At 41.3% G+C, this 26,192-nt stretch overlaps 3 protein-coding genes across 12 annotated transcripts in view; 1 reads left to right on the forward strand and 2 right to left on the reverse strand.

Moving 5' to 3' along the window:
* Window positions 1-11,291, reverse strand: part of TATDN1 (TatD DNase domain containing 1) — a 47,835-nt gene extending 36,544 nt beyond the window's left edge. Inside the window, exons 1-2 of one of the 2 annotated variants that reach the window (XM_031947172.1) lie at window positions 11,196-11,282; window positions 2,796-3,117 (exon numbers count right to left, since the gene is read on the reverse strand). Coding sequence is in view for 1 of the 2 variants with exons in the window: in XM_003760371.4 (XP_003760419.2) it covers window positions 11,196-11,217 (22 nt within the window). In the remaining variant the exon portion in view is untranslated. Of the gene's footprint in view, window positions 1-2,795; window positions 3,118-11,195 lie in introns of both variants that reach the window. The other variant, XM_003760371.4, reaches the window with a different exon arrangement.
* Window positions 11,260-17,237, forward strand: NDUFB9 (NADH:ubiquinone oxidoreductase subunit B9). The gene is made up of 4 exons (XM_031947174.1): window positions 11,260-11,483; window positions 13,603-13,795; window positions 14,617-14,730; window positions 17,013-17,237. Exons 1-4 carry the CDS (start codon window positions 11,383-11,385, stop codon window positions 17,145-17,147), a joined length of 543 nt encoding a protein of 180 aa, XP_031803034.1. The 5' UTR covers window positions 11,260-11,382; the 3' UTR covers window positions 17,148-17,237.
* Window positions 17,238-18,463: 1,226 nt separating this feature from the next.
* Window positions 18,464-26,192, reverse strand: part of MTSS1 (MTSS I-BAR domain containing 1) — a 212,363-nt gene continuing 204,634 nt past the window's right edge. For 4 of the 9 annotated variants that reach the window (XM_031947175.1, XM_031947176.1, XM_031947177.1 and 1 more), the window contains 4 exons: window positions 25,126-25,320; window positions 23,508-23,672; window positions 22,839-23,001; window positions 18,464-21,416 (listed from right to left, as the gene is read on the reverse strand). In XM_031947175.1, the coding sequence (XP_031803035.1) occupies window positions 20,713-21,416; window positions 22,839-23,001; window positions 23,508-23,672; window positions 25,126-25,320 (1,227 nt within the window). In that variant the 3' untranslated portion in view covers window positions 18,464-20,712. The remainder of the gene's footprint in view (window positions 21,417-22,838; window positions 23,002-23,507; window positions 23,673-25,125; window positions 25,321-26,192) is intronic. The other 5 variants (XM_031947180.1, XM_031947181.1, XM_031947182.1 and 2 more) reach the window with 2 other exon arrangements.

Below are 26,192 nucleotides of genomic sequence, written 5' to 3' on the forward strand. Positions count from 1 at the left end.
TGCCTTAGTGGGGTGTCATCTCCTTAATTTCGCCCCTACTCTCAGTAGCCCCCCCACACAAAGAGTAGGTAGAAGTGTTTTTCTGTGCTGCCATTCCCCTTAGACCCATTAGAAGTGTACACACAATAAAGGCTCTTGTTTTGGCCAGGAATATGAAGGGTTCTTTTAGACCGCCTCCCTTTGGCCAAAAAGGGGAATTGTCCGGATCCCCATGCAAAGCTACCCCTACTACTAGAAGCCAATGCCCAGTAAGCTTTGCCCTGAGCTTGACATTACAACAATCCTTTGCACTCATCTTTTGGATGAACTTTGCTGCGGCAAAATCACAGAACTGTTTCACATTAGCCTCAGGAGGTCCCTGAGCTCAGACAAGTACCAGCAAGAACCACTTTCTGGTCATGAAGCCCTGCTATGAATCAAACTTATTTTTTGTTGCTGTTACCCCTCACTGTCACAGCAATACCTCACTGCTAGTTTCTTTGTCTAACCATTACTATATATTGTAGGAATGGAATGGAATGTGAGTTTGCCAATCACCTTGATTTGCTTGAGCTCTCTTATTATCCAGGAGTGCCTGAAATAACCTGGGAATCAAAAACAATCAATCTGGAGAGGAAATAAGTGTTGCTTGAGTTTGATATACCAGTGATCCTTTGCAGAGTTCACTGGGTGAACCTGAAACACCTCTGCTGTGCTGGCAATCACAAGCCCAACTCAAACTGGTTCATACTAGCTTCAAATGGAGGTTGCACAAACATCTTGGTTCTTAATATCTGTATTTTTTTTACTCTCCTGCCTCCCTTTGTTATAAAACTATATGAACCCATTTTTCCTAAACTCGCAATCTTTTTTTTTTTTTTTGCTCAGGCAATTGGGGTTAAGTGACTTGCCCAGAGTCACACAGCTAAGAAGTATATCAAGTGTCTGAGGCTAGATTTGAACTCGGGTCTTCCTGACTTCAGGGCCGGTACTCTATCACTGTGCCATTTAGCTGCCCTTAAACCCCCAATCTTTACAGCATTAGACTAGGTTCTGTTATTCTCTATGCCCACATAAATGTTGTACTCACCCAATAAATGTTTGACCTATCCCTTCGCTCCCTTTGTTCAGGCAGATGCTATACCCCAATTAATTATTCTGCCAATTAATCACTGTCCAGGCTTAGCCTCCTCATTGCTTTCAGTTTCCTCCTAGGGGAAAATTTTATTTTAAAATGTAAAAAAATATTCTTAGTTCCCAGACTGTACAGAAATAGGTGGCACAGGTCACCACCTGCAGACCCCAGCTCTTGGCAACATTTATAAAACTTTAAGATGCAGAGGAGGTGATAATCTGTGTTGGTAGAGGGAGTTTCTCATAATAATGAAATCAGAGATCCAGGCCCTAATCCCTATATGTTAGGAAGGAGAAATGGCTTTACCTCTGAGGAGGCAAGAGAAAAAAAAATCTATTCCCTTAGTCCTCTCATTAGTGAAGGGTATGTGTTCCTAGTGAAATCACATGTCTAATCTAGTCCCTCTTTCCTTATAAGTACATTCAGGACTTTGAAATTAAATGTACAAGCATCCTGGTTCTACTGCCCTGTTTGGTGAAAACATTTTTTTTTCAATATTTGCAATGAATTTCCTCAAGAATCATTGTCAAGGTTTGTGCCCTTACTTTTCCAGAAGAGCAGGGTAACTCGTAGGTCACACTACTCTCATTTTTGATGACCTTTCAACCTGGTCTTTCAGTAGGTAGAATTTTATGTCATCTAAGAAACCAAAGCTTCTTAAACTATCGGTCGGGACCCCAAATGGAGTTGTGTGACTGAATGCAAAAAATTTGACAACAGTAAAAGATTTTTGAACCTAACAATCCAAAATTAATTCAAAACCAAACATGTAATGCATGAGAAGTGTTTCTGGCAGCACTTGCTCTGAATAGACAACATAAGCAGCTTGCACTGCACATGCACAAATGCTGCCTGAAACACCTCGGTTCAGATTTGAGATGAGATTACATAAAAATTTCTCAGATGAAAGTGGGTAAAAGTTTAAGAGGCCCTGTGCTAGCCCAGGTGACCTGAATTCAAGCACAACTAAGAGTTCTTTCTGATATCTCCTTACTTAAGTATAAGCTTCTTATTGTATACAGAATAAGGATTTAATAGTTTCTGAACTGAATTATTTAGAGCTGAAATATGACTCTTTAATTTCCAGTCAATGGTTCTTATTCTGTCCCGTGATTACTGATTATGCTGTATAGGAGAGTGATGATTTGGCCTGGGATTAGACATATGAATCTTATGACAATACTATTGAATTTGTCCTTTTGAGTTCCCATATTTTCTTCTTTCTCCCTCCCCCCAGGTACAAAGAGAAAGCATTTATTTAATCCTGCAAGGAGAGGCCCAGGCACACCTGGGAGACATCTCAGCTCCCAACATGTGCTCGTTGACCTGATAAGCCAGAAGCAAAACAACCCGTTAAATAGCAAAAGACCGAAGCCTTTTCATTGGATAAACTAAAAGGAAGTAATCATCATTGACCAATGGTCCCTAGGGGTGTCTGCTTCTTGTGGGTGACATCACTTCCTGCAACTTCCTGTCACTGTCTTAGGGTCTGACCTTTAGATTCTTCTAGGCTTTAAGATCATGTAGCTTCCAGCAGCCTGGACCCAAGACCTGATCCTCCCACTCTACAGACTTCTGGGAATAGGGATCATATGACTTAGACCTAGTCTCAAAGACTTCTTAAGAAAATGTCACCCATTCAGTCCCCCCTCTCTTTTTTATCCATTTGAAGATTTCTCACCCCAATCCTGACATGTATTTCTTCCACTAGGGCATCTCTGTTGCCTCGCCTTCAGGGTAGTCAATCTCTTCAATATTAACTGTAATCTGCCCAAGTTGCCATATTTTCAAGAAACACTGTACCCAGAGTATGCTGACGACAGAGCCTTGTCCCCACTCTGAACTGATACACGTTGTTGTTGGTACTCAAGTTGGATTCTGAGTGTGTCTTTAGGAGTTAAGATAGGCACCAGTCGGTCTGTACTGTTTATTGAGAAAATGCTGTGGGCAGCTTGGACCTTTGTAGATAAAGAGACCATCTTATCTTCATAGTTTAGCAATTCCTAAGGGAAAAGAATTTGGCTTTTGCCATCTTGATTATTGATATTTCTCCTTCCCTGCCTCTCCTATTTAGATGGAGATTTCTATTTGTTCTCCTCTCTCTGTTACAATTAAACAATTATTTGAATTTCTGTTTGAACTGTCAATCTTTGTACTTGTTTAGAGTTCCAAATACATGTTCAGTTTTCCTGTAATAAGTCTTGTTGCAACACAATGTCTCATGAACTTGTGATTTTGTTTTTGGTTAACAATGCATAAAGGTACAGAAAAAAAATGTTGCCCAATCTGGAAAACTTCTTCCTTGCTCCCTATATCCAAGCAATTGCTTAAATTCTGTGAATTCTATATCTATCAGATCTGTTCCATTTCCACTTCCATCTTAGTTCATTCATTACAATTAGTCTGGAACAGTCAATTACCTCTTCCTATTCCATTTCTTCCCTGCCCCCAAGTCAATTTTCACCATTTCCCATTAATTTTAAAGTTCAACCTTGGATTACATCACTAGTTTGCAGAAAAACCTTTAATGACTCATTTCCATTTACTGAATAAAGTTCAGACTTCTCAAAGAGGCATTTGAGGTCCTTTATTATATGAGTTTTAAGGCTCTTTTTCCATTGTTAACTGAATATAATTTATATTCAACAATGATTATTTATTCTTTGGATTCTTTAATTGGTTCATGTTGCTCCTCTTTCTAGTAAAGTCAATCTCATCCAGTCTGCCTCACTGATATCCTTGCTATCTCTTTCAAGAGCCAACTAACTTCTCCTTAAGACCTTCCCAGGTCCTTCAATGTATTCTGTCGTCCTTAATCTGAATTCATAGAATACTTTATATTTCACTGATGGCACTAATCCCATTCTAACTTATTTGTGCTTGTTTTATTCTTCTTACTAATCTGTAAGAACCTTTAGGAAAGGAGCTATGTCTTCTTTATATTCTCCTAAGGTAAAATGTCTTTAAATAACAGGCACTAAATAATTATTTGTGGAGTCAAATTTATCTACATGGCCAAAAGGGAGCATACAAAGGTCTAAACTGATCTACCAAAAAGAAAAGCATGTTGAATATTAAATGGTTACTTTCTAAAGAAAGTCTCAAAAGTTATAGAGTATACTTGATGAACACCTGATGAACATTAGTTTTGAAAATATAGATATAATGTCTGCTATATGCCAGACAATGAGCTAAGCCCAGTTTCATATCATGGTTGAAAAAACTGAGGCAAGAGGGAAAGCAATATGCCTGAGGACTTGCAGTAATTCAATTAATGCACATTGGAACTCCAGTCTTCCTGAATTGAGGTCCACAGTTCTGTTCACTGTACCATCTAGCTATTATTTCTATTCTTTCTTTTTTATTTTTTTGGCTGAGGCAATTAGGATTAAGTGACTTGCCCAGGGTCACACAGCCATGACATGTCTGAGGCCAGATTTGAACTCAAGTTCTCTTTGACCAGGGCTGGTGCTCTAGCTACTGGGCCACCTAGCTGCCCCCCCCCCCCCCAGCTGTTATTTCACTAAGCACAACAGGAATAGCATAGTATTAAAAAGAGAAAAGCATTTTTAATATAGGTTAATTTTCATGTACTAACTGCTCCCCCTCATTTCCACCTGTCAAATTCCCTGGGTTTTTTTTTTTTTAAAGATCCAATTAAAATCCCACCTGCAAATGGAATCCTTTTCCAACTGCTCTTAATCCTAGTGACTTCTTTCTTTTATTTCCAATTTATTTTGTATATAGTTTATTTATACATTTCTGTATGCTGTCTCTCCCATTAGACCGCAAGATTCTCAGGTTGCAAGGATGGTTGGTTGCTTTTCTTTGTATCTTCAGCACTGAGTACAGTGCCTGACAAAGAGTAGGGGCTTAACAAATATTCAGACTGATCTCAGGCCAAATATTTTATTCCCAGTACCACAGAACTGCTCCTTAGATCAAGAAGAGAAATCATGAAGAATCAAGATGGCAAAAGCACCAGAAAAGCATCTTGATGAGATGGATGACATGTTCAAACTGTCAAATGATTCTGGAAAAGTGTGGCTGACCAGACTATGCAATGGTGGTGCTTCATTTAAATCCAGTTTCCTTGTAATGTCATTGGTCCTCTTCAAGAACAAAGGACGGGGCAGCTAGGGGGCGCAGTAGTTAGAGCACCAGTCCTGAAGTCGGGAGGACCTGAGTCCAAATCTGGCCTCAGGCATATCACACTTCCTAGCTGTGTGACCCTGAGCAAGTCACTTAACCCCAATTGCCTCCTCCTCCCCCCCAAAAGACAAAGAACAATAAGAAAACAAAACAAAAACAAAAAACACCTCCAGATAAATTTCTGAATGTTTTCCAGGGAAAAAACCAGCATGCATCCTGGCCTGGGGATGAGACTATATTTCTTGGTACTAAATCAATCTGATACAGAAGAGTTCCTGAAATCTCATGCTGTGCTCCTAGAAACACTAACGACTACTGCAGGAGCATCCCTGTAGATCTCATCTCTTGTCCCAGTCTACCATAATTATGTTCCTAAAGTACATCCTTCCTTTTCCTTGATTATATAGCTTCTGTTTGAAAATCTTTGTTTCTTATTGCCTCTAGGAAGACATACAAACATCTTAGCTTGTCATTTAAAGTTTTGTAAACTTTAGCCTCAATCTGCCTTTGCAGATTTCTCTTCAGTCTCTACTTCTTTCTAGCCCGCTTCCCCCCCTCCCCCCCCTCAGTACTGCCTTGCCTCTCTTTGTTTTACAGTTTGTTCCCTAGTACTTAACAACTCCAATCTGTCTTCACTTCTACCATTTTGAATCTCAAGCTTTCTTCAAGATTCAGGTGCTATCTACTATAGGAAAACTTTACTGATCTCGCTTGAGGTAAGTATTCTCTTTTCTATCATCTTGTTTTTACTTAACATTGTCCTGCAATGAAATATGTGCTCTTTAAAGTCAGAAACTATGGTAGCTATAGTCATGTTGGCAAAGCACAGTGTGTTATCCATATTAAGCATATGAATATTTAATAAATGCTTGCTGAAATGAACTAAATTCATCAAGCAGGACCCTGCTGATCAGGCCATTCTGGGCAGATTCTGATCTGGGAAATCAAGATGGCAAAATAGCAGGTATGGATACAGCAAGCACCTCTTCCCTCCAAATAGATCTAGAAAATCTAGAAAACCACGCTGAATCCTGAAATTACAGTAAATAATTTTGTTTTTTTCCTCAGCCCAGATCAGCGTAAGAGAAATAAGTAAGTCTGAGGATAACAGGGATGATTTGTCCAGAAACACACTAGAATGTCCAGAAGCATTCTAGTTCAAGGGGAGCCTGTGCTTGAGGGGAAGAAGGGGTCCTAGAGTCAATGTGGAGGACTCTAAATTTGTATAGAGTGCAGGAACAGGTAGCATCCAGTTATTCTGTCACTCATTGGGTTCTGGGTCATGGATACAGGGCCAACTGAGGAAATAACCTATGCTTAGAAATGGAGTAGGTAGGAATCACAAGTCCAAGGCTTATACAAATCAATAAGCAAGTATGGAAACAAGCAGTATGAATCAAGCAGTATGTGGCTTGAACCTTGGAGCAGAGTAGCAGCTCAATTCTGCTTTTTAGCCCAGTCTGAAGCCTACAAAAGAATATGACCAAGTCATAAATTCCAGACCAAAGAGAGACATAAAACTCTGAACTAGCAGGCCTTTCCTAGGAGGCTGACAGTCATTGAATCTACTGATAGATGCCTACTGGTATTCTAAATTGAGCCAGTGAATACGTATGTCATTCAGACCAAAACCCCCATCATAGGAAATACTAAAGGCAGTATCAGAGAGGACAGGATCAAACTTTTCTAACTACTTTGAGCTGCCTCTGAGAGCACAGACTAACACAACATTCAATATACCAGGAAAATTGTAAAGGACCAGCCCAGACATTCCCTCAAGAAATATCCAGTGCTTGACCTTAACATAAAGTTTGTTTTAAATTTTTTTAAATTTTATTTTCCATTCTGAATTCTTTCTCTCCTTTCCACCTCTCTCACACTGAAAAAGTAAAAACATAATATCCATTATACATATGGAGTCCCCTAACATAAAATATAAACTCGGATGTTAGGGTAAAAGAATGAGTAAGTTTAAAAAAGAATTCCAAAATAAAAAAACAATTATGGTGACAGGAACACTCAAGACACAAAATTCAGAAGATTATGACTCCAAAACATCTAGAAGCAAATCCTCAAAGAAAAACACAGCTTAGGCACAAATTCAATTAGAATTCCTGAAAGAAATGAAACAAGAGTTAAAAACAAAGTTTAAATGGTTTTGTAAGTGAAATGAGATGAAAAAATTGTAAAATGAAATGACAAGAGAAAGATTTAGAAAGGGAGTTAACTGCTTGGCATCACCAGAGGTACAAAACCTTGCACAAGCTACAAATTCTCGGGAAAATTCTAATGGACCAAGTAAAAGCCAACAACTCCATGAAACAACAAGAGAGATTAAAATAAAATCAAAATGTAAAGTATCAGAATATATTCCAGCCTGGAATTTAGGATTCAAAAAGTCTGGCTCAATCAAGAATCTGTAAGTATCTCAGATTTGTCAGGCAATTCTTGCATTTCAAAAATGTTTCGATTTTTACTGTTTACCTTTAAGATTCCTATTTTATGACCCTGCACTAACAAAGAAAAGACAATGAAAAGTAACTGGTAAAATGTATTTCTAAAGCTTAAATATCATAGCAAAAACTTTACAAAACTTTTCTTCCTTTTGTACATAAAAACAGATTTGTCAGTTTTGATAACTATGATCTGAAAGAGTTCAAATTTTCTTGAAATTATTTTGTGAAAAAAAATATTGTTTGAACTATATCTTTTCATCCCACCCTAACCCTTAATTGAGAGAGAAAAACAAAACTTCTACTACAAACATTAATAGTCAAACAAAACAAATTTCTACAATGGCCATGTCTCCTCAAACGGATGATTCATTCTGCACTGAGCACTTCATCTCTATTTTAGGAGGTAGATATGTGACAAATAAAAATTTTTGAGAGAATCTGAGTAACTTACTAATTTTATTAATTATTGCTAACAAATAATTAACAGGTTGAGGTGAGCTGCCCCTTCCAAAAGCCAAGGAAAATGACATACCCCTGAGGGTAGAAATCAGCTTTTATAATCAATGAGGGGCTGGCCACATTAATGAAAAAGTGGGCAAAAAGTCTTCAGTTCCTCCTTTAGAGAACACGAACTAGTTAATCATGAAGCTTAGCCACTCCTAGCAATCTGGACAAAAGAATATATCAAACCTTACTGGTTGGTTTTCCCTTTCATAAGCCTGATCACCCTAAATTCTAATGGAGTTTCCAAGGATAGCCAAGGGCTTATTTCCTGGTTGGGTGGAGTCTCATCCAAGATTGAAAAGTACCTACCCCAAGAATTTGGGCAATATCATCTATCAGTAATGTTCTTCAGTGGCTGACTAAATAATTTACGGGGGCAGATTTCTGAATAAAGAAAGCCTTAGTACTAAGTTAACAACTGGTTATTAATATAAGAAAGAAATAATCATTTTTCTCTGGTAATAAGTTTCATCATTAATCCTCTGGAGTCATGGTTGGCTATTATACTAATCACAGTTCCTAATTCTTTCAAAGTTTTGTCTCTACCATATTTTTATTTTTAAATAAATTGTTTTTCCTAGTTCTGTTTACTTTACTCTGCATCAGTTCATATCAGTCTCCCCAGGTTTCTCTGAAACCATCCCCTTCATCATTTTTGATCACACAAATGATATCTCATCACATTCTCCTAGTTATTCTCCTCAGATTCATATTCTTTGACATATCAAAAAGAAATACATTTGTATATCCTTTGAGTTTGTATTTCTTAGGACAATTCCTCCCTGGATTTACTGTCCTTCTAATTCTACCTTCTGTCTTCTATTTTCCTGCTATGTGAAATGTTTTTATGTACCTAACTCTGTGTGTAATCTTCTCTTTTGACCACATCAAATGAGAGGTTCAAGTGTCAGCTACTCCCTCCTTAAACTCTTATCTGTTTGAATGTCTATACAAACCCTGATTATGTCACATACTTTTTCCTAACTTCTTTTCTCCTTCCTTGCACCCTCAATGCATTATTCTTCCCTTGTTCCTATTCTCTTAAGACCATCAAATTGTATCAGAACAATTCCTAGGTCTTATGTAGTTAGACTCCCTCTATGAGCTCTGATGGCTATCATCACCCCATATTTGAATGTAAAGAATTTATCTTTTTTGAGTCCCTTTTATCAATAAACTTACCTTTTTATGCTTCTCTTAACTCCTGTTTGAATTTCAAATTTTCTACACAGCTCTGGACTTTTCTCCAAAAATGTTTGAAAAATCTTCTATTTCAGTAAGAATCTTTTTTTCCCCTTCTGCTATCACACTTAGTTTTGCTGGGTAATTTATTCTTGGCTGTTAGTATCCTTTGTTTTTTTGAAATATTTTATTCCAAACTCTTTGTTCTATCTCTTACAGTGGTAACTGCTGAATAATTTGCAGTCCTAAGTGATTTCCTACTTGCCTTTTTTTTTGGGGGGGGGGGGGGGTGAGGAGGTGGGGGAGGGAGGGAAGCTGCTGCTGCTGCTTGGAGTATTTTTTATTTTCTTTGACCTGGATCTGAATTTTGGCTGTAATGTTTCTGAGTTTTAACATAGGGTTGGGGTTTTTTTTTATTTGTTTTTTTCAATAAGTGGCTGATGGATTCTATTTCCACTTTGTCCAACTGTTAAGAGATCTGAGTAGTTTTCTCTAAAGATTTTTTGAAATACATCTAAGGCTCTTTTAGTCTTGACCTTCAGATAGCTTAATGATTATTAAATTTTTTTCCCTCCTCAATCTGTTTTTCCAAGTCAGTTGTTTTCGCTATGAAGTACCTTGCATTTTCTTTTCTTTTCTTTTTTTCTTCAGGTTTTGGCTTTTTTTTAAACTTTGGTTTAATATTTTTTGGTTGTTTCATGAAGTCACTGACTTCTATTTGGTCCAACCTAATTTTCAGGGAGCTTGTTTCTTGGGCAAGACTTTGTGCCTGCTATTGAAAGCTATTAATTCCCTTTTTAATTCTCCTACAGCTCTCATTTGAGAGAAAACATTGTTTTCACTTTAAAAAAAAAAAAAAAAAAACCTTTTACTTCATCTCTTCTAGAAATACTAGAGAATTTTTATCAAGCCTGTATTTGCTTGTCCGTTTTGAGGCTGTCTGTACATACCCCGAGCACCTAGGACTTAGCAGATGTAAACTCTAGTTTTTGGCTTTCTTCCCAGCGCTTCCCAGAGCATTTTATTGGCTAATGACTTATCATAAAATGCAGCACGCAGCAGAGGTCCCTTTAATTAAGTTCTCTTCCATCTCCTCGAGGCTCACCGGAGTCTCGCGCGATCTTAAGTCCCCGGAAAACCGCAGGTGGGGGCGCCGGGGGCTTCCTTCGCGCACGCGCAGAACTTGTCTCGCTCTCCCTATCCCACTTTTAGCTCTCCGCTGCGGCAGCTCCCGAGTTCCGGGACACAGGGGAAGGCGAGCAGTTAACAGGCACCTAATGAATGTCTACTGAGTGCTGGGGGACCGAAAAGGGGGAAAGAAGCAGTCCCCACCCTCTGGAAGCTCTCAGTCTAATGCAGACAACTAGCCCCGCCAAGTACACACAAGACAGTCACCACAGCAACAAGGGGCGGGAGCTAGGGAGCGCTGGCAGCGGACAAGGCACTAAATTGCTTGCCTCAGTTTCCTCCTTTGCCAAACGAGCAGGAGAAGGAAAGGGCACACTACTCAGTAAATGAGGTCACGGAGAACCGGACAAGACTAAAACGACTCGGCAAGAACAGTAGGCAGGTAGTTTTAGAAACCGGGATGACCTTGGGTCAAGAGTTCAGAGTTCAGCCCCGCCCCTCCATCCTCCCTTGCTCCGCCCCACCCCCCCACGCCCCGCCTGCACAAGAGAACGGGGAGAAGCGAGCGTTCCTTGTGAACGGAGGCCGGAGATATGAGTTCGAACAGTGGCGCGCAGAGCCATTGGCCGGCCCGAAGAGGGCAAAGGGACCCCTCTTACCGATGAACGGGAAGCGAGTCATGGTGGTAACTTCAGTTCTGCCTAGGCGGAAGCGGAAGTGGCCGGGACAGGGGACTAGGGGGTTAAGGGGAGGCGAGCAATGAAGACCGGAGTCAGGGGGCGGTGATTTCCGGTTTCCCGAAAAACCCCGCGGCCGGCGATTGGGCTGAAGGTGAAGCGGGGCGACATGGCGTTGTGCGCCCCGGGCGCCTTTCTGACCCACCGTCAAAAGGTGCTGCGGCTCTACAAGCGGGCGCTTCGCCACCTCGAGTCCTGGATAATCCACAGGTGAGGGCCGCGCGGGGAGAGGGCGGAAAAGCGGCCGCCAGCAGCCTCGGGGTCAGGCCCACTGCCCCCCCGTGACCTGCCCGAGAGGACCCAGCGTAGGGAGGCTCAGCCCTCTGTGACCCAGAGCCGGCTTGTTGCCTGCCTGCCTGACCGCCGCCCGCCTCCCATCCCCTCCTCGGCTTTTCTTCTCCCCCCCAGTCACCCTTTCCGCCCCCCCGCCCGCGGTAGCCCGGCCTCTGCGGCGAGTTCTTGACCCGCGGCGCCCAACGTCGGTGGGCGCTCCCAGGCTGTCTGTGAGCCTAGACGGGGGGACGGCCTCGGCTTTGTTTCCCTAAATCTGCGGCTTCCTTTCTAGTTCTGCGCGCGTTATTTCGTATTTTAAAGTAACATTCTGAAAAGCGGTCCCGAGGCTTCCCCAGTGCTGCTCCAAGTTCGCAACCTCCGCCCTGTACCACTGGCCCGAAATGGGACCCGGGGAACGGGCCGCCCAAGACAGCCGGGTTTGGGGAAGTAGCTAACGGAGGGGCATCCAGAGAGAAGAGTTCCCGACTTCGGGTGCCTTACTTCCCTCCTCCCCCATTCACACTGAGATCCCCCCAAGGGTCATCAAGCCTCGCCCAGCTTGTGCTTCACTATAATCGGTCACCCCTCTGCATTCCAGACTGGGCTTTGCGTTGGTAGCACTTCTTAGGGCTTTCAAAGTTGGTTTTCATTACCTTGTGACGAGAGATAAGATTCTTGTTCCACTGCAGAGATTGATAAAAGCCTTTCCGTGTTTCTCTGAAACTCGTAACTCTTTTGTCATTTCTTAGTTTTCAGTCAGGTTCTGTTATATTTATGTAACAATTTAGCCATTGCCCAATTTAGGGGCTGTAACAAAAAGACCCGTTTTAAATACTTTGATAATACACATCTTTCCTCTCCTGACCTTTGTATGTATGTACATACATGTATGTAGACATAGTAGTGGTACATTTCTATCATCAGTGCCTTATTTTTTTTCTTTCTTTCTTTCTTTCTTTTTTATTATAATAACTTTTTATTGCCAGAACCCATGCCTGGGTAATTTTTTACAACATTGTCCCTTGCACTCACTTCTGTTCCGATTTTTCCCCTCTCTCCCTCACCCCCTCCCCTAGATGGCAAGCAGTCCTATACATGTTAAATATGTCCTAGTATATCCTAGATACAATATATGTGTGCAGATCCAAACAGTTCTCTTGTTGCACAGGGAGAATTGGATTCAGAAGGTAAAAATAACCCGGGAAGAAAAACAAAAATGCAAACAGTTTCCGTTCATTTCCCAGTGTTTTTTCTTTGGGTGTAGCTGCTTCTGTCCATCCTTGATCAATTGAAACTGAGTTAGATCTTTGTCGAAGAAATCCACTTCCATCAGAATACATCCTCATACAGTATCATTGTTTAGGTGTATAATGATCTTTTGGTTCTGCTCATTTCACTCAGCATCAGTTTATGTAAGTCTCTCCAAGCTTCTCTGTATTCGTCCTGCTGGTCATTTCTTACAGAATAATAATATTCCATAACATCCATATACAACAATTTACCCAACCATTCTCCAATTGATGGGCATCCATTCATTTTCCAGTTTCTAGCCACCACAAACATTTTGGATTAGTGCCTTATTTTCTCACAGCCACTCTAACGGTTGTCTTTTCCTTGGTAATCTTTGCCAGGCTGATAGGTATATTTAGAACCTGGGCATTATTTCAATTTGCATTTTTCTCAGTGATTTGGAGTACTTTTTCATGTCTGTTGATAGCTTGGATTTCTTCTTTTGAGAACTGCCAGTTCACATCCTTTAACCATTTATTAGGGAATAGCTTTTGTTTTTTTATATTTGAAACAATTCCAGCTAATTTTCAGATCTTAAATATTTTTTCAGAGTAACTTGTTCAAAAAAATTTTTCCCCAGTTTCCTTCTTTGTGACAAATAACTGGTGCTGTGTTCTGGCTGCCAGGTCAGCTACTTTGTTAGGATGGGATGTCATAGGACTTGTGCCAGTATTTAAAGGGTTTGTGGAAATGTATATATCTTAAAGACTTTAGCAACCAATTGAAGAAATATATTTTTATAGATGTTAATCTTTATACTTTGCAGGGATGAATATCGATTCAAAGCTTGTTTACTGAGAGCTCGGTTTGAAAATCATAAAAATGAAAACGATATGGTAAAGGCCACCAAACTGCTTATGGAGGGTGAGCAAGAATTTTGGGCTTGTCAGCATCCTCAACCATATATTTTCCCTGATTCTCCTGGTGGTACTTCCTTTGAAAGATATGAGTGTTACAAGGTAAGTCAGAACCTCTGACATAAGTCTTCCCTCTGTACTTCCTAATCAGATGTCAGAATGAGGAAACATTTGTTTTATAGATGTATTTTCTTTGAAAAATTTAATTCTTCTCATTTCCTCCTCATCTGGAAAAGAAGAATAATTCTCTCTTCCACATCAGAAAAGAGTGCAGCACCCTCGTCATCTGAAAAATTTGGATAAAACTTTTTCCTCCTTCATATCAGAGAGGAAGTCTGAATTTTTTTCTTTGAAGGAGTTTGTACTTTATTGTAAAATTTGGATTGATATTAGAAAAGATAATATACAAGAGCCAAACTCTTGAAGTTTTTATATATCTAGAGTTACTAGTAGCAAAGGAAATTATTAGCATTTATAAAGTTTTATTACCCAAATATAAGTGTTTTGGAAAATAAAAGGTAGGAGATGAAATGATATTTATTCTATTTGACTTAAAGCTATTTTCTAGCTCTTGCACCTAATAACCGTACACTTGGACATTCTCATATGTCTGTGATATTGTTTCACCTTTGCATCTATGGATGTAATTTTACCCATGATGCTAAGTTAATTATAAGAAATACTTAATAGCTTCCTAGCTCCTGTGTCACAGAATCATGGAGTTTAAATTTGGAAGGGACCTTGGTAGCTTTCTAGTCCAACCCCTATCTAAAAGGAGTTTATGCTATAATCTACTGACAGTGGCCACACACCTCACTTTTTCTCAGAAGTCTCCAGGGAGGTCACCCCTGCCTCTGCACTCACCCTTGCCTTCATTATTCATTGTCGGGTTTCAGAACTTGTGACAGCTATCTTTCTGACAGGTCCCCGAGTGGTGCTTAGACTACTGGCACCCCTCTGAGAAGGCCATGTACCCAGATTACTTTGCCAAGAGGGAGAAATGGAAGAAACTGCGTTTGGAGAGTTGGGAACGCGAGGTGAGTGGTCATGTCTCCTAGGGAAGGAGATGTATGTCTCCTATGTGACTTGCAGGAGTCAAGTGCAAGGGCACTCAGGAAACAGTTAAAATAGACACTACTACCCAGAGGTCTTGGGGTAAACATAAGAGCATAGATTAAAGACTGGAAAGGACCAAAGTTTACTTCCTTTTATGCAGTAAATTAATTGCATATAATCAATGATTGTATATAAGCCATCTAGTTTATTGTCTTATTTTGTGTATGATGCACCTAAGACTTTCAAGAGATTGGTTGAAAGGCTTGCCTGGGATTGCACAGGTAGAAAGATGGGACTCCAGGCAGGATTTGAAATCAGGACTGCTAACTACAAACCAGCCTTGTTCCCCATTTAACTTTGTGAAGTCAATAAGCACATTAAAGGTAGTGCCAGGTTCACACAGATTCTTTAATCTTATTTGCATATACCCAATAAGTTGTCTTAACCTGGGGGGACCTGTAAAACATAGCATCATGAATATGGAGAGGCAATAGTTGCTGCCCCTAGTTCACTTTCTTAGAGAAGGAAATTGAAGCACCCAGGAGGGGAAATGGTACCTCCCCATCATCAAATAGCAGGAATCACAGCCAGGATGTAACACACCAAGGTCTCAGGCTGCAGAGCCTGCTTTCCTTACAGTGGACAGCACTGCCTCCTCAGAGAGCTGGCCTGGGAATGAGGAGCTGTATCTTTTCTTGCTGTGACACCCCTGCAGCAACTCTTCTGTGGTCATCCTAGTTGGGCCTGGAAATGCCATGCTCACTGCTCTCTCCAGCCACTCCAATTTGGCCTCCCAGCTGAACTATTTGGCTTGGGGATGGTTTTAAAAGAGCCAGAGTACTTGAGGAAAGGAAGCAGAGGCTTCTGTGCTCAGAATGAGGGAGCCTAGAAGTTATTTTGTTCTTAGTGTACATTAACTGAAGCATTGTCTAGAACAAGGGAGGTGACTACTACTGTGCCACACCCCAGACTGGTATGTTTCATGCCAGGTACTACATTTCAGGAAAGACATTAAGGAGAAGGACCAGAATTGAACTGGCTGGAGCTCTTGCCATAGAGATATTTGGGAAGATTAAAGATACTAATTCTGGAGAAGAGCTAGTATTTGAAGGGGGCTAGGCTAGCCACCTAGCTCTTGATTGTGTATCTTGCATCTATGGCAGATGGTAATAAATTTTAAATCTAATTGAACTAGGAAAAGTGAATAAAAGTTGTAGAGTTCAAGATTTCATTTGTGTGTAAGAAGATAGGGTTTTGTGGGATTTGCCTCAACATTTATTAATCTGGAAGAAAAATAATTGGTTCATTTGCCCCCTCGTCTTTACATATGATTTGTATTTAGGAATATGGGCTTGGGCTATAGGGATACAAGAGCAACTTATCTGGAATAAACTTGTGGAGATAATTTCAGTAAAGATCAAAATGAATTGGGTCTCTTGGAAGAGCTTATATGGGAAATGGATCTTTAATGATGCCACAGCTCAGGCTCATACTTGGTGGCAATCTTGGGGTCCTCTAGAACCATGTTGGTGCTTAAAAATAAGAGCCCAAGGGGTTCCCACAATTTTATATTCATACCACATCTGTCTGCTATAAGACCCAGACATCAAGGAAAAACAATATGGTTACTTGGTGTTTAGGCATCTACATTAAACTTGCCAAACATTTTACTTTCTAGTGCTCAGTTAGGAGGTTGGGGGCAAAGTGGATAAAGTGCTAGATAGGCAGTTGAGAGGAGCTGAGTTCATCTGCAACCTCAGACTTGTTTTAGCTCAGATGATCCTGGGCAAATCACAACTTCTGCCTTCATCTATAAAATGGAGATAATAACATCCACCTCCCAGAGTGATTATGCAATATTTAAAAAATATTATTTTGTAAACCTTAAAATGCTTTACAAAAGCTGCTAATTATCATTAGTATTATGTTGTCTGAATTTTATTGGGCATCAAGTATCTCAGCACTGCTACTTGTTTGGGAAAATGCTTGTTAAAAAAACCCAACTTAATTGAATGCATAAAATTCTTGCTATGGATCCAAAACAAAAAATAAGGGACTAAAGAAGGACTAGTTCTACTTCCAAATGTTAAAAATAGGGTAATTACCTATTCTTATTACCCAGGGTAATTACCAAAATTACCCTATTTTTGTTTTGTGAAATGCTCTTGCTCCTTTTCATATTGATGTGGTATTCATTAGTTTTGAGACAAAGTCAAATTCATTTAATTGTTCTTAACATAGTTTTCCCTCATTTACTGTACAGGTTCAGCAATTGAAGGAAGAAACTCCCCCTGATGGTCCTAAGACTGAAGCTCTGCCCCCAGCCCGAAAGGAAGGTCATTTGCCTCCACTGTGGTGGCATATTGTCACTAGGCCCCGAGAGCGCCCCTCAGAGTAACATAAACACACATACTAAACTTTCAAGTGTGTATTTTGGACATGTAGATACACATATACTTGACATAATAAAGTTATTAAACTAACATTACCGACAATTGCCTTTTCTTTATATGGGAAAATTTCCTTTGAAGCTTGAATTGGAGACTAATTTTTACTGCTTTTTTTTGCAATGAAGGTTTGGTGTAGGAGTAGATATGAAAATCAAAGAACTGAAGCTAGGAAAAGATTTGCTTTCTAGACTTAAATTTGGAAAGCTGAAATATCCTTATCTATAAAAAGGAGACAGTGATGTAGATAAATGAAAACAGTGTTGACCTATGTTAAGAGACGGGTCAATTCTCCAAGAGCCTCCACAGCTGTGGATCAAAACATCTGAAGGAGTTGCAGGGCAGCCTTTGCTGACACAGGTGTTGCTTGTGGACTGAACATGAGATAAATTAGAGGCAGAGGGAAGAGGAGAGAGGTCAGGCAATGCAATGGCCTCTCAGTCAGAGAGGTCAGAGAACAGCAACTGCCTCTCAGTCTCTTTGTGTCATCCTCTCACAAGAGGAGATCCATTCTGGGTTGGACCTCCAGCAGTCACTGTCCGATGGCTCCTGTGTATTCCAACAGACCTACCCATAGTAAAATATGCTTTGAGTTCTCCCAATTGCAACAATTTTGTGCTGGGGTTAGGACCTTATAAAATGTGTGATTATTCTACCTTTGGTAACAGTTCTTTTTGCAAAGCTAAATTGGTTGAATTCAGTTACTTCTTTGGTTGTCTGGAAGTCTATGGATTCTTTCTCAGAATTTTAAAATAATTTTCAGGAAATGCAAATTTCAGTTAGACGTTAGTAAAAATAAGAACATAGTTTTTTCTCCAGTCTTTTTAAGCTCCTAGACACCCAGAAGTCTGTGGTTCCTAGGTTCAGAATCCCTACTTAAAATGTTCAAGCTTAAAATCAGCTTTGTTTGGCTTTGTGCCTTAACTGCTCATAAATAGTCTTTGAAAGGATCACTTGTTCAAGTTTCCTCAAAGAATTAGTGTAAGTTACCACTGAACTAACAACATTCAACTAATTTATTTTTTGTTGTTGTTTTATAACGTCAAAGTTTTTATTTTTTTATGCAAAAATATTTCTGCATTAGCCATATTGCAAAAGAAAGAAAAAGTATTCAGCCAACTTTTCAAATAAGGATCTGAAAGGGCTAAAAGATCAAAACCCTTCAGGTTTGTATAAGTATAGCAATCTACATTTTTTTTGGCGGTCCTCTACAATCAATTTTGACCAATGATACAATATGAGGGTTTGAATAAAATGAAATACAGTATTTTTCTAGCCATTCTTTATTTATAATGTATTCTGAAGCATTTGTTACAATGGAAAAGAGTGACACAATACAGCAACTGTTCATTTATATCAGTTGAAAACAAAAAACTGCACAGGGAGAGGTCAACTCTCAGTACAAACTAGCAACTAAACAACAATAATTTATACATTAGAAACATTTTTTTTAAATTTTTAGCTGTGACACTGCTTTTACAATATGCAAAAACACAAAACAGTAGAACTATCCAAAGTGTTTTGTCACATTCTTTCTACGTTGAATTTGGCAACATTTTATATTAACTTTTTCAGATTATACTAACGTTTAAGAACTAAACAAGTGAAAAGCTGTACTCCAGTACAGTTACATCCATTTCATTTTCAAGGTTTAAAATACCACTTTACTATATTCATTCTCTTACAATGGTTTTTGCTTCAGCAAAACCTATCAAGCATCATATGCACAATGCATCAGCTACTTTTAATCAATCAAGATTGGTGGGCTAGAACCACAGGCACTACTGTTGATTATATTCTGTAATAAGGAGCTTGTTTTTCAAAGAAAGTAAAGTTTAAATAGTTTCTAATAAACATGCCTTTGCTTGAAGCCATAACATAAAAGTGTCAGAAGCAATCACAGCAGTGTAAAGTGTTATTATAGAACAGTGACTGTACAAATACATTAAGTCTCACATCCAATGCAGTAATGTATTAAAGCATATGATCATGTAGTCAGATATTGAAGCCAACAAAAGCTGCAGCGTTTGGGTGGAAACCAGCAGCCCCCTTTGAGAACTTCATTTGGTGAACTGTTAACGGTCTCAAGTGTGCAACTTGAATAACTGACAAGCCTCTTCTGTCTCCGACCCACACTAACCCCCACCCCTGGGACCCCCTGAGTTCTGCATACCTTGCTGGCTTTAAAAGACAGTTATTAACAGCAAATTGGTTCACTTGAAAAAGAAAACAAAACTCAAAAAAGTCCTTTTTTAATTGAGAAAAAATATTCCAAAAAAAAATGTCACCCAGAATACAAAAAAAGACAGTGTAGTGGTCAGACTCCCAGTGGCAATGCATCTTCTTTCCTTTTCAGTATTTAGTATAAAGCCAATTCACTGTCTAAGAAAAACAAGCCCCCTGAAACGGAACACACCCTTTTCCAAGTTGCTAAACTCCAAGCTGGTTACCCTTACTAAATCCACTCAAGTATTCTCAAAATATTTGGGCTTCTCAATGTACCCAGCCTGCTGGGCACTTGTAAATAAAAGGCATTTGATACTCTACCTAAGAACTCCCTGCTATCATTTTTAATGCTTTCACATGTTAAAAACTGCTTTACCGTAACTTTTGGATGTATTTGGACTCAATGAAAGCATGAGCACGACCGAAGAGAAACTGAGTAAATCAATCTAAGTATACTATTGAAGCAGCATGCATATGACTAGGAGTGGTTGCTGTGTGGGGTGTCAAGAGGAAACATGGGGGAAAAGAACATGGGGAATGAGTGAAGTCCCTGTACACCCTATTTAAACAAACACTGCAATCCAGCATGGCTTCGGGGTGCACTCACCATGAAGCTAACAGTAATCCAACCAACTAGGCTACTCTCAGGGAACAGCATCTGCTATGTTAATGGTGTTTCCCACCCTACCTCCCCCCCCCTCAACCCAACACAGTCTTATCATTTCCAGCTTTTATTTCATCTGTTATATTGCTTTTCATCCAGTTACTCCTGCTTTCCACACAAAAACATATTTAAATGAGGACATGTTCATTACCCATTTTATTTGTACATTAAAATAAGTCCAATTTATTGAAACCACACTATCACAATGCATCTACAAAAGCTTGCAAAAAAGCCAATTATTAATCCCTTTGCTGAAGTTTGCTACTTTATGAGATTCCCTGCCCCCGCCCCCTGCCCCAGTTATGCATTTAAAATTTTATAAAGGCTTATAAAAAAGTTATGGGATTTGGCACCTTCAGAAAAATTAAAAGGGAAACTTAAGAACAAAATATGCAGAAAGTTGTTGATATTTACAAATTAAAACAATAAAGATTATGATGGTTACTTATGCTTGTGTTTTTAATTCTCGTGTTTTATGATATATAGTACTTTCAAAACAATGCTCTAATTTTGAATTTCCTACAAAATCTTTTGATTATAGTTTGGAATGAATCAAAACAAATTTAAGGTTTTAATAAACAGTTCATTTTCCATTCATTATAACCCTGGCAGTATTCTTAGAAACCTTAGGATAAACGAGGGGCCGATCGGTCGTTTGTCAGTGTCTTCTTCAGTTTGACGCCGCGGCGAATGGCGTTCAGCATGTCTTCACCTTGCAGGGTATCCCCCGGGCTCAGATCTCCTGGGTTGCTGCACTCTGGGGTCTGGCCAGGGGAGCTAGTGGCACTTGAGTGATCCCCTTCTGTTTCTTCTTCTTCTGTTTCCGGAGCGCTCTGTCTCTGCTCCTCTGGGACGCTTGGCTTCGGGCCGGGCAAGGGGGGGTTCACGGAGGCCTGCCCACTCCACATGGAGGCGGGCCCGCTCGCGCCACCCTGGGCAGTCTCACCCGCAGAAGGTGACTCTGGGCTGTGTTCTCCGTGCCCCTCGGGCCCACCCTGAGGACTCGGTAGCATACCTGGCAGGTCAGGGACAGTTGGGGTTTTGACAGGAATCACAGGAGTCTTGATGGGGATGGGTCCAGCCCCGATGGTTCCCCTTCGTACAGAAGGTTTAGTAGAAGGGGTCCGTCTGATGGTTGCTACACCAGGAGTTACTATCACAGGTCCTAGGGTAGTGGGGAGACCAGCAGTTGAAGCCGGGCGTTTGGCCTGAAACATCCTGCGATAGGACTGGCTAATGTCACTGTTTCTCGGAATGGTAGAGGATTTGTCAAATTCCTGCTGCTCTGTCTCCTGGTCACCACTTACAGAGAAATAATCATAATCTGAAACTGATTAAAGCGTTTGCATTAGGAACACCGAAGATGGTGACTTTTCCCAACTAAGGAGCCAGCGGAAGTGCGGATTAACTGGCACCGAGGGTGGTTCAGCGGGGGAGGAATCCAGCGGCCGGACCTCCCAATCCCAGCTCTATCCTGGGACTCGGAGGCAAGGCTCGGGAGCACTTCACTTCTCCCCTTAACCCCTCACAGCACTGGCTTAGATCTGCGACCCTGACTAACTCCTACGCAGGGCTAAGGAGCCCCCAGACCAACACCCGTCAGTCACATCCAGCAGAATCCTAGCTGACCACTGTACGCAGCAGTAAGAGTTAGAGAGTGCTTTATTATTGATCTATCTGTGGCTATATAAGTACGGATAGATCGATGGTCTCATTTGAGCCTCACAATGCGAGAGCTGGCAGGGCAGATCCTATCATTCCCATTTCGCAGATGAGACCACTGAGGTGCACTTTACCTCACTTGCCCATGATCACATCAGTAAGTGGGCTGGGTCTCTCACTGCTACAAGAAGTCAGAGCATGTTCAGGCACAGAACAGATCCCACAAAAGGCCATTTAGACTGCTCCTGTCCTCCCCTCTGGACAGCTAGGTGGCGCCATAGTGCGCAGAGCGCAGGGGCTCGGGAAATGGCAAACCATCTGCCCAGAAGCCCCGCTCAGCGTCACCAAGAATCAAACACGACTGATAGGCCCTTTAAGGGTTTCCCAGGCACATCTAGGGGATCTAGTCCGCTGCTCTAAAGTCCTTGAGTCACGTTGGCAATCTCCCTTTGCCGGGGTGAGGGAGAGGGAGGAAACTGGTAGTTAGCAGTTGTTATAGGAAATTCAGAGCCCAGGAGTTAATAAGGAGACAAGATGCCGTCTTTGAACCTTTGGCAGTTTTAACTACACTCTCTAAGGATTTTCCCCAGGGATTACAATTATTTTAAGCTTCAGCTGTGGGCCGGCAATTTAGTTTTCCTTTCATCTCAAATAAAAAGAATTCTGAGACTTCTGGAGTGTGGGGCAGAAAGAGTAAAAGGGAAAAGAAGAAGGGCCTTGAAAACTGGTTCGGTTTTTCTGCAGAGATGATATTTAACAAGGGAAATAACGTTTTTCAGGGGATTGTGACCCTGAAGGAGTCTATTTCTGGGGACAAGTGGAGGTAATAAGACCAGAAGTATCTACTTTACTCAGGGTTGTTGTGAGATTCAAATGAGATAATAAATGTAAAGAACTCTAAAAATGTCAGTTATTTTTTATGTAAAATAGCCTGGAGAAGAGAGAGTCATGATAGCTTTCATTAAGAGCTCATTTGGAGGAGTAATTAGACTCATGCCTTGGAAGGCGGAATCAGAAACAAGGAGGAGAAGCTGCAGAGGGGTAAAATTTAGGCACTGAGGGCCGGGCAGCCCTGGCCTGCCTACCATACCTTGTGAAGGTATTGTGTCCTCCGAACAGCACGGGGTGGTTGTCTGGGTGCTGTACCCACTGGAACACTGCAGGGAATCCCGGCTGCTCCTCTGGGGATCCAGCTGCAAGCCCCGGGTGAGGGCCAGGGCGAGCTCCTCACAAGCCTCCATCTCTTCTCCAGGCTGCAGGCAGGGGAGACACATACACACACACACACACACCATGGCAATGAAATAAAACTGCGGAGGTCAGGCAGGGCGCACAGACCCCGCTCTGGACCTAAAGCTCACATCCACCCTGGGAAGAGGTAGGGAAAGGAAATGTTCTTATAGGGATTTTGGTGAGATTTTCTAAGGCAACTACAAACAAAATCCGAGATTCCAATTGCTGGACCTGAAGGAATCATTCCAGAGGCCAAAAGCAAGGGGGCTTCCCTTTTCCCAAACAGGAGAATATCCAGCCCATAGACTTCAGGGACCAGCCTCAAAAACCTTAAACCAGGAGAGAATTCTAGGTACTTGTGGCTACCTCAGTAACCCAGGTGCTAACTGTGGGACAAGATGGAGCGAAAGCATTCTTTGTGGCCCTGGCCCCTGCTCTGAATGACAAGGCCATGAGGGCTGGGAAGGGGGGGACAACTAACGGGTTACTCCTATGCTCAACCTGTAACTGAGAATTAGAGCATCACCCTGGTGGCAGCTGAAACGGTCATACTCCGAGGCCTCTGGGCCTCCTCGGCAGGGGCAGCTGGCAGGCCGGGGGGTCCTCCGTTGGAATCGGGCTCACGCTTCTCCTTGCGGCGCTGTAAGGTGTTCGCCACAGGCTGATCGTATGGGCCTGGCTTAGCCCAGTCCTACGTAAAACAGATGCTGTGAGAAGCTGTTCAGCTGAGGAGCCACCCTAACTGCTTTATTTTATGGGGTCTACAGCCCAATCTCATGATAGAGACTCTTGGGGAAATATCAACCAAATCAAAGCAGCCCCTGAGTCACTCTTTGGAAGGTGGTTAAAAAAACATGACTGGGGGGACCTCACTGGTATACTGGGGAGAGCTGGATTTGGAGTCAGGAAAGCCGTAGTTCAAATCCAGCCTCAGACATTTTCTAGTTGCGTGTTCCTGGGCAAGTTACTTAATCTTGTCTGCCTAAGTCTCACTATCTGCAAAATGAGTATTATATTTTACAGTAATATCTCCCTCCTGAGACTGTTACAAGGATAACATAATATTTGTCAAAGGATTTCTGACAATATTCAAGTGCTATATAAATACCCAAGTTACGCCACTGCTGTGGCTGTGACTACTACTACTACACTTACTCTTCCTCCTCCTCCTCCATTATTGCTCCACCACCACCACTGTTATTACTACCACTACTTCTACCGTTACTACTACTACCACCACTTCATCCAACTCTCAAAGGCCTCCACCTAATTCCTTAGAACACGTTAAAACCCAATCTTGCAAATCCAATAGTAATTTACTCAAGGTTTTAACATTTTACTAATTAAGAACTTTTGGCCAGTTTTAGGAAGATATTCATAAATCCCAGAGCAATATTAGCAAAATCTCTCTGATAATAGTCTAAAACATCTGTATACTGGCCACTTAAGGAACAGGTGTGCACACTGTCTCCTAACCAGCCACACTGTCACACAGACAAGATTATCCTTTCACAGCCTGGGCTTGCCAAGCTGAATTCTGTGGGCTCTCTTTCAAATGAGAATCCAGGTTAATTTTTTGGGTAGCTCTCAGCAATAATTTGGGTTTTGTTTTTGGTCTTTTTTACAAATGTACCAACCACTGTCCCTGTCTCATCATCAGTTTTCAGGAGAGGGGTTTGGGTTCTAAGATGAGAAAGGGGTAGGAAAGTGAGTGTGTGAGGCCTTCTGCAAGTACATCTGAAGAGCCAGGATGGCTCTTTTCTAAACCATAGATTATCCTCACAAAGATCTTGCAGGCGGAGTGTGATTGATCTCTGAGCTATCTGGGGACAGGAGGGAATTCTCTGGAGCCTCTCCACTGCTTTTACTCTGAGCTCCCTGGAACCCCATCGCGGTGATTAATCTGAGGCAGGAAAATCCAACAGCCCAACTCAGCCCACTCTAGCACCTCGCTGAGGGTCCATCTCTGAGCTTCGACCCTGTCCCCCCGACCCCCAGACCCCCAGAGCCTAAGAGGGAGGATGTGCTTGGAAAACCACACAGAACCCGTGAGAGGCGATTGCCACGGTCGGAGAAGGGCAATCTCCTGATAGCAATGAGAGAATGAAGGGGAAGGAGGGGGGAAGAGAGAGCGAGACACAAACCTTCCAACTAGGGATCTTAGATGATGGTAACATGCCCGGCCCAATGGTGTAATAATGAACGTAGTCTGGAAGGAGGGCAGAGGCCGCCCGAGGGCACAGACGGGAGACAGGCAGGCAATGAGGATAAAGGCCTGCACCCACTGATGCTACATGGGACTCACTTGGTAAACTATAGTGATAAAACCCGTTAGACAACTGGAAACAAAACAAACAAAAAAAAAAAAAACAAACAAAAAAGGGAAAAATTAATAAAACAAGATGAATGTGGAAATACGAGATGGCATTGATGTATTCTAGGCAAGGGGGGAAGGGGACCTGAATATTTAAAAAAAATAATGGTGATTTGCTGCTTTTGGACAATCAACAGATGAAGCAGAAAGGAAGCAGGGGAGAAAACAGACCAGTGCTATGTGATCCCAAATAAGTATCGGCTGATTGGCAGACAATCTCTCTCCATCTTGATGATAATCTCATCAGTATGTCCACTAGACAATAAAATATAATTTCAATGGAACACTGATTTGGTCAGGTCATACGCAATTTTAATCAATTTTAAATGGTATTAATTAGGTCTGTTCAATCCAACTAACTTTCCAAAGATGCATTATTTTTCACAGCAAATCTGACTGAAAAAATGAAAGTTTAACAGAAAATTAAATAGCACAAAAACACACAGCCCGACATGTTTGAAATGATATGTTCAAACAAGGCTGTGATAAGGATGAACACCTGGGGTGTAGGCAGGGTAGGAGATGATGGGGAGGCAAAATCCCTGAATTGTTGATGTTCTGAGTTCAAATTCTCACACATAGCTCTTAATCCCAATCCCACTTCCCTTTTTCCTCCAAATATCAATCTTTTTTTTCATCCAAAAATGACTTCACTATCAGGTTTCTGTGAAAACCCAAATTTCCGAGAATGAACTTCTCTCTATAAAAAACATAGCAGCTGTAGCAGACCTGGATTTAATATCCTTATTCATTTTCAGGGGTTAACTTGGATTTTTCCGGGGAGCTAGCTAGCAGAGGCAGGGAACGGGGGTGAGGCAGGGATGGCTGGTTAGTTCT

The sequence above is a fragment of the Sarcophilus harrisii genome, chromosome 1 (assembly GCF_902635505.1).
Source record: "Sarcophilus harrisii chromosome 1, mSarHar1.11, whole genome shotgun sequence".
NCBI lineage: Eukaryota > Metazoa > Chordata > Mammalia > Dasyuromorphia > Dasyuridae > Sarcophilus > Sarcophilus harrisii.